General features: G+C 38.6%; 1 protein-coding gene across 3 annotated transcripts in view; it reads right to left on the bottom strand.

Moving 5' to 3' along the window:
* TTC33 (tetratricopeptide repeat domain 33) overlaps positions 1-8,334 on the bottom strand; it is a 35,093-nt gene continuing 26,759 nt past the window's right edge. For all 3 annotated transcript variants that reach the window (XM_080933607.1, XM_080933606.1, XM_080933608.1), the window contains exons 4-5: positions 5,186-5,317; positions 1-1,053 (exon numbers count right to left, since the gene is read on the bottom strand). In XM_080933607.1, the coding sequence (XP_080789733.1) occupies positions 700-1,053; positions 5,186-5,317 (486 nt within the window). In that variant the 3' untranslated portion in view covers positions 1-699. The remainder of the gene's footprint in view (positions 1,054-5,185; positions 5,318-8,334) is intronic.

Here is an 8,334-nt window from a genome sequence, read left to right as displayed (position 1 = left end):
TAATGCAGAAGTAGACTTTACTGACATCTGCACATGCCACACAGTCTCAACAGTAAAACGAATCCATCTCTGACACCCCAGCATCCACAGTTACCAAGCACTGAAGAAGACACTCACCACTTCTTAACTTTAAAATCAAAACAGCACACACTACAACATTAGAACAAGAACGAAACCTTCAAAGAAATGTTCAGGACACATACAATCTGCATGCATTTTTAGGCAAACTTCAAATATTTCAAATATTCACATATAACGAAGTGATAACTTTGAATCCAAATGAACACTGGAAATATTCAATCATGACGAAAACTAGTGAAGCAAGAAAAATGGGAGAATGACAGCAGCAGATTTACAGGAGGGAAAGAAATCACACACTTCCTTTATCACAAAGCAAAGTCTCTGTGTCGGCACTGCAGTTAACAGCCTGTCAAGTTACACTATCTCTCCCATACAGTCAAATTCAATGCTTATCAATCAAAACACACTTCACGTTAAGATGCTAACCTTAAGTATATAAGCACAGTACACCCACTAAAGAATAATTCCAGAACTTGATTTTGGTATGTTTCATCTAAAAAGAACTCGTTTTAAAACAGAATTTTCCCTCTTCCTCCACAGTGCATGTCCCTATGTCATCTAAGCATTAAGTAACAACCAAAATGACAAGGTTCAGACATCTTTCCATTGCGTATGGCTTCATCGGGCTTTGATAAAGACAGAGCCGTCTGGGGTGGCAGAGCCCTCCTCCTTCTCATTCACTATCTCAACTGTCCCAGAAGCTGACACAACAACCATTGTTTTATTTGCAGACACGGACTTCTGTTTTTCTGCCACAGCTGCACAGACAGCAACAATCTCATCGCTTTCAAAGTCATAGTCAGGGATTGACGCTGGTGAGATGTCTGGTCCTTCCGGTGGGATTTCTTTTTTTTCAATCCTCTGTGCTACTTTCTGCTGTTCCTGGAGCTTTCTTGCCCAAGAAAGGTCTTCCTTCCATATTTCAGGGTTCATTGGATATATGTGGAGGGCTACTTGAAAGCTTCGAATTGCCTGGGAGAAAAGATTTTTTATTTGGGTTATTCCTAAAAACCAACAAGTTAGGTATAATTACATGACTACAAGTAAGTATGGGTATATATGCATGCACACATACACATATAAATATTTTTTCAATTAATTTTTTAAAAAGATAGGCTTCTAGATAATTATAATAGAGAAAAATAGATAGGCTTATAGATAACTAGATAATTATGGTAGAGAAAAAACATATAAGTGTGAGTAAAAGACCAACAAAATGTTGGTATTTAAAAGCCCCTAAATCAAGGGCATTGTTACTAGGATTTGAGCATCTTAAAAGAATCATACACTATGACCACATGACAGTTCAATGTGGGACAACTATACAACAGACAACATAATAAAAGATAAAATTATAGGATTTGTCCCAATAGATGAAGAAATAGCATTTGACAAAATTCAGTATCTTTTTATGATTAAAAAGGTAATGATCAATCTAAGAACAGATAGAAATAATGGCAATGCACAGAACACCCAAATCCAACATCACACTCAGCAGTGAAAAACTGGGTACTTTCCTGGAAAATCAGGAATGAGTCCAGCTCTTCCTATTTTTTTTTCTTAATTTTAGTTTATAATAAATATTACAATATAGATTGTAATATAATTTCATCATTTCTCCCTTCCCTATCCTCCCTGGAAATGCTTTCATATGCACCTCCCTGTTCACCGTCAAGTTCAACATCTCTTTTTTCATTAATTGTTATCAAATGCACATATGTATGCATATATTCCTAAATATAACCTGCTCGGTCTATATAATGTTACTTTTATGTATGTTTCCAGGGCTGACCATTTAGTATTAGAAAACCATTTCTTCCCATTTCTATTCATGACTAAACTCTAAGTCCTAGCCAGAGAATTAGGAAAGAAAAATATTTAGATCATTCAAAAATAGGAATAATAAAAAAAACCTACTTGCAGATGATACAATCTTACTCCTAGACTCTACTTTGCACAAAACTCAACTCCAAGTGGATCAAAGAACTCAAAGTAAAACCAAATACACTAAAGCTAATAGAAAAGAAAGTGAGGCCTTGAACCCATTGGTACAGGAGTCAACTTCCTGAACAGAACAGCAATGACTAAGGCTCTAAGATCAAGAATTGATGAATGAGACCTCATCAAACTGAAAAGCTTCTGGAAGGTAAGGAAACTGTCATTAGGACAAAACGGCAGCCTACACACTAAGAAAAGATCTTCCCCAACCCTACATCTGACAGGGGCTAATAATCCAAAATTTATAAAGCACTCAAAAGATACCAGCAACACAAATAAACCAATTATAAACAAAAATAGAGCACAGAGCTAAAGAGAGTTCTCAAGGGAGAAATCTTGACTGGCCAAGAAACACTTAAAAAAATATTCAAAGTCCTTAGTCATCGGAAAAAATACAAATCAAAACAACTCTGAAATTCCATCTTACACCCATCAGATAGGCTAAGATAAAAAACTCAAGTGACAGCACCTGCTGGTGAGAATGTAGAGCAAGGGAAATACTCCTCCACTTCTGGTGTATGTGCAAATTTGTACAGACACTTTGGATATCAATTTGACAGTTTCTCTGAAAACTAGGAAACTCTGAAAACTGAAGACCCAGCTATACTACTAGTAGACATATATCCAAAAGATGCCCCACTGTACCACAGGGACACTTGCTCAACTATATGCAGAGCAGCTCTATTCATAATAGCCAGAAACTAGAAACAACCTAGATGGCCCTCCATTGAAGAATGTGGTACATCTACACAATGGAATACTATTCAGCTATTAAAACTAAACACATCATGGATTTTGCAGGCAAATGTGTAGAACTTGAGAATATCATCCTGACTAGGGGAACATAGACCCAAAAGGACAAGCATAGTATGTGCTCACTAATAAGTTACATTAGCCATAAAATACAGAATACCCATGCTACACTCCCCAGACCCAAAGAAGCTAAACAAGAAGCACAAGCGAGGATGCTTGGATTTCATTTAGAAGGGAGAATAAAATAGTCATAAGAGGCGGTGGAGAGAGAAAACTGGGTGGGAAAGGAGACAGGGAGGGGAATGGGGGGGGGGGATGTTCAGAACCAGGTGTAGAGAGAGACGGGGGAGATGGCCAGATGGCCATGAGAAGGAATGGAAATCTGCAGCTGGAGGGGGTTGGGAAAATATATTGAGGATAAACGAGAGTCCTAGTACAGGGGAGGTCCACAAGGATCAATGTGAGTGACCTTGTCTGAGACTCACAGCAGTGGGGATATGAAACCTGAAGAGACCACCTCCTGCAGCCAGCCACGAACCCAGGGACACCAACCCACCCACAAAACTTTTGACCCAAAACTTTTGACAGACTTTCTTCCTGTCTACAAGAAATGCAGGCACAGGGGGTGGAGCAGAGATTGAAGAAAACAGCAACCAATAACTGGCCCAACTTGAGACCTATCCCAACGGCAAGCACCAATCCCTGACACCTGGACCCTTGAGGGCTCTCAGAGACTGAACCATGAACCAGAGAACATATACAAACTGAACTGAGGCCTCCCTACACATATGTAACATGTACAACTTGATCTTCACATGCGTCATGAACAACTAGAGTGAGGGCTATCCCTAAAGCTGTTGCACATCTGTGGAATCTGTTCACTGATCTTCGAGAACCTTCTGCCACTTTAATAAGCCAGCACAAGTATACCTGCACTGTAAACACGTATCCTTATACCCACAATGCAGCTCTCACCACTCACCAAAGGAACCCGTTTGCAACACAGAGACCACTGCAGAAAATACATGAACAACTGATCAGGAGCAGCCCAGCCCCAATTCAAACACAACACAACTTCTGAACCTAAGGCCCAGGGACCATCAAGGAAGAGTGGGACAGAAGACTAAGAACCAGAGGACTAGGAAATGTGCCTGGAGGCTCTATTTCCCAGAAAGGACAGAAAAGCTTCACCCATTATACCTCAACAATCTGAGTGCCTAAAGAAGACCAACTACACCTCCAACAGACATGTGGAAGGGGTGAAGCACTCAGGACCCCACCACTAGGAAAAGAACTAGACAGAGAAAGAATCCTGAGAGGAGAAACAGTCATCCCAGGGATGAGCACCTTGACTGGCTATCCAACACCAAGTGCTCAAGCCTGAAATCACACCAACCAATGAACACTACACAAACCAAGCAGTTATATTTATAGACGTGTAGATTTATATGTGTGTGTGTATATATGTGTGTGTAGCTTTATATATACATGTAGCTTTATATATAATATATATGTATGTTTACATACAGATACAATAACAGAAAAAGCGATCATGAATTTGTAAAGGAGCAAGGAGAAAGATATAGAAAGGGTTGGCCACAAGAAAGGGGAAAACAATGTAATTACATTTTAACTTTTAAAATGTCAAAATAGAAAAGAATGAAATACAAATGGGCAATAAACATAAAGAATGTTATTCCTCATTAGCTATCAAAGACCATAAATCAAAAGTTGGTGAGATTCCCTTGTGAAAAGCAGGAGAGTTTTTAGGAGAAACAAAGAAACTAACAACAGTGCTGACTAGACACTGATCTATCTTTTGACACAGCTTTGATCCAGGTACACCACTCCTGAGTCTTTACTCAAAGGACACCAAGGAGACATGTCCCAGATACTTACACATCAATATTTATATAACACTATTCACAACCGCTAAGTAGGGGACAACCCAGGTGTCCAACATCAGAGCAAGAGATCTGGAAAGGGTGGTACATACACATATACAATGCATTAAGCTATAAGGGAGAATGAAGTTATATTGTTCTCAGAAAAATGAATGCAACTGTACCCAACCATACTAAGTGTATCAAGCCAATCTCAGAAAGACAAACATCATATATTTTCTCTCATCTAATGTTTCTAGATTGAATGCAGTCTCGTGAAGTCATCTTTTGAATGATGCAGAAGGAAGTTAGTCTAAGGGAACGAAGTACATTAACAGTATGGTAAGGGAGCAGAGAAAATCCAGGAGACTAGGCTGAGGCAGTAAAGGGCAACATGCACCTGTAAACATTTCATTCTGAAAATCAAAATATACTTCAATTTGAGCATTATAACAATCTAATTTCCTTACCAGGACTATCTCTCCTAATCCAAGCTGAGCTCGACCTAAAGTTTGCCAAGACTCCCATGAGTGTGGGTTACGCTTGACAGCCATTTCTGCTGCATGGACTGCTGGGAACATTTCATGAAGAGACATCAGGACCTATGTGCCAAGAAGAAGAAAACAAACCTCTGTAAGATAAAGTGACAAACTACTGGTTGATAATCACAGTGCAATAATGATTTTCCTATGACTTTTACTTCCTACTTTAACACTCATCACCAGAAATACTATACCTTTATTCACTCCCAAAATAAATGAATATATAAACCATTTCTATGTCCATCTGGACAAAACCAAGATGTACTATTTGCAATGTGCTTTTTAGGAAACTCTCAAGTCGTGCTGCTAAAACTAGATAAATAACTTTGTCTAACCAACCACCCTGTCCCAAGCACATATCTACCTGCTGAGAAAATGAAACAACCTGTAGACCCCAGAACTGAGCTTTTCAAGACACATAAACCAGAAAATTCAGATCTGGCAAACTGAATGCTTCACTTTAACCCATGGAAAACAGTTTACTTCATTTATAATCTTTGGGTGCATGAATATTTTGGAACATTGTTGACACAAATACCATTCTTAGGTTCTAAATTAAACTCTTCATATATTTCATATAAATCTTGCCTTAATTTGCACATATATTAGCCCTGAGCCTGAAAGCATACACATGAAGAGCTTTATAAAATCTGCTTCAGTGGACCTACTTTATTTGGATTCTTTCTCAATAAAATAACTGGAAGCTGGTGACGCATGTCATTTGCAGTTGAGAGTATTGTGTGACCAATACTTGTTAACATAGATCAAGGCTCAATGGTGATAATTATTTGTCAAAAATTATACTTAATGCTCTTTTCGAGACTTTGTTTTGTTATTTTAACTTTTAAGAGTTTCTCTGTAGAGCCCAAGCTGGCCTGGAACTCACAGTTCTCCTTACCTTAGTCTAAGTGCTGGTACTGCAGGCACATGCCAACATCCAGCTCTGTTTGAGACTTTTAAATATTTCTTAAATACCTAATTCAGGTGCTCAGAGGCTTTCTGGATACATTTTTTCTACAAAATATTTTAAATGTACATTTAATACATTAGTTTTTACTGGTAATAACTATGCCAGCCTTTCACTGGGATCTATACATTTGTTTTCTCTTAATCTCTCTATTTACCTTTTGGGCAGATATGACTTGAGAAGTCCATTTTCATTCATAAGCCTTACTTAAGTCACTGTCCCATTGGCTTTTCTGAGGTTTAAAGATTTGTCCTCAGTACTTCCTTTAGGCAACAAGTCCCGGTGGAGAATTCCTTCTATCAGGCAGATTCAGCTTACATACTGATTCCTAAGATCAGCACATGCAGAAATAACTAGAGTAGTGGGGACTTTGAGAAGAAATCCTAGAAGATGAACTCAAAGCATCTTAACACTTATTTTTCTTTTAAGGAAGATATATTTCCGAACCCTTCAGTGGTAAGATCTGGTCTACTAAGAAATCAGCTTGATATCAGTCACAGCGTTAACATAGGTTATATGACTTCCTATAGCAAATGCTCTACTAACTGATTCAAGTGAGCCAAGAGGAAACCAGAGAGGGCATTTCTGGCTTTTCTTTAATGACTGAATAGAAAGAACCATTATGTAATCTTTGTCATGTCACAAAGATTATTTTTAAAATGTTAATAAGAATAAACCAAAAAAAAAAATCCTGGAAAATAGAAGAAACGAAGGTTACTTATTGAAAATGTAATAAGTGGCTCTTCTGATGAAGTTGGTCTCCTTCATCTTCTTCCAGGGCATCCTTTCCTCATCTCCTCAGCAGGAGGAGTGCCAGAGGCAGACAGTCCTTCATCTTCAACAATACTTAGACCAAGTCTAAAGACCCTGTAAATCCTGTTGGCGTGTCTGAAGATCATCCAGACTGAGACCACAGGACAGTTTCATGCAGCAAGATGACCAGATTCTTCCCTGATGTGTCATATCCACACGTGTTCCTTTGCTGCCCAGTAACTCGCTGTTGAACTGTCTCTTTAAGGCTTGGCTCTTTCTGTGTTCACTGGCCACTCATATGTACTTGTGACAGACAGCCTGGAGAAGTTACCGGTAGGTTTGCTATGACCAACTTTATTGCCAAGAGGTTCTTTCTACAATTTTGCAGAAATTTTGTCTTTTTCTCTTCCTATTTTTTTTCTCTTCTTTATTTTCTGCAAATTCCATGTTTTCCCTCTTTGGTGGCTGACACTGAAACCCTCTGCTTAAATTCCTTCAGTTGCTAGACATAGTACTCATCAATGGGCTTTATTGTTTGTACCATTGAGCCATGTTTTTGGAGATGTTCCCCAAAGGCCAGGGTAGGCACAACGTACTTGGTGATGGAGTACATGTCTTCCTGGCTTTCCTTTATTCTGGTACAGCAGTCCTGACAACCATCTCATCCCCAGAGCAGATGGAGTACTATAACAGCTCTGAAAACTCTTGCAGTTTTGAGTCTTCAATGATTTACAAGTTATATTTTTCAAGAATTGCTCATAAAACTTGTCTTTATCTTCTGCCAGTTTAGTGAACAGTTCTAAGCAATTTTTGACTAGATTCATTTTGATAATATTTAAAATATTGCTTTGTTACAACTTATCACAGGAACTATTTGGAGGGAGATCCTTGGAATATGCCCCCCTGTAATGACAAACCCAGGGATTAACTCATTACAGGTACTCATGATAGAAATAGTAGGCATATGACTTAATGTGATTCTTTTTCCTTTTCTTTTGTCCTCTGCTTCCAAAGAGACTAAAAGGAACATGTCTTGGGACAAAAACAAGCAAATACCCTTCTACAGAAAAGTGTTTCACTGCCAAGCATGCTTCCCAACCATTGGCCAAGCACTTGCAAACCTGTTCACAGTCTTCATTACTAATATCCTCAGGATTTCTACCTCAAATAGGATTGGTTTGGTCGAGTGTTTCATGTACCTTTCCTTAGTCTTCTTTTTCTTGTCACCATTTGGTTGAGGTTTCTATTGTTGTGAAGAGACACCATGATGACAGCAACTCTTGTAAAGGAAACATTTAATTGAAGATAGCTTACAGTCCCGAGATTTAGTCCACTGTCACCATAATAGGAAGCATGG

The sequence above is a fragment of the Micromys minutus genome, assembly GCF_963924665.1.
Source record: "Micromys minutus genome assembly, chromosome: 20".
Lineage (NCBI taxonomy): Eukaryota > Metazoa > Chordata > Mammalia > Rodentia > Muridae > Micromys > Micromys minutus.
The sequence above is the reverse complement of the archived record's forward strand: the minus strand, read 5'-3'. Positions and strand labels throughout refer to the sequence as shown.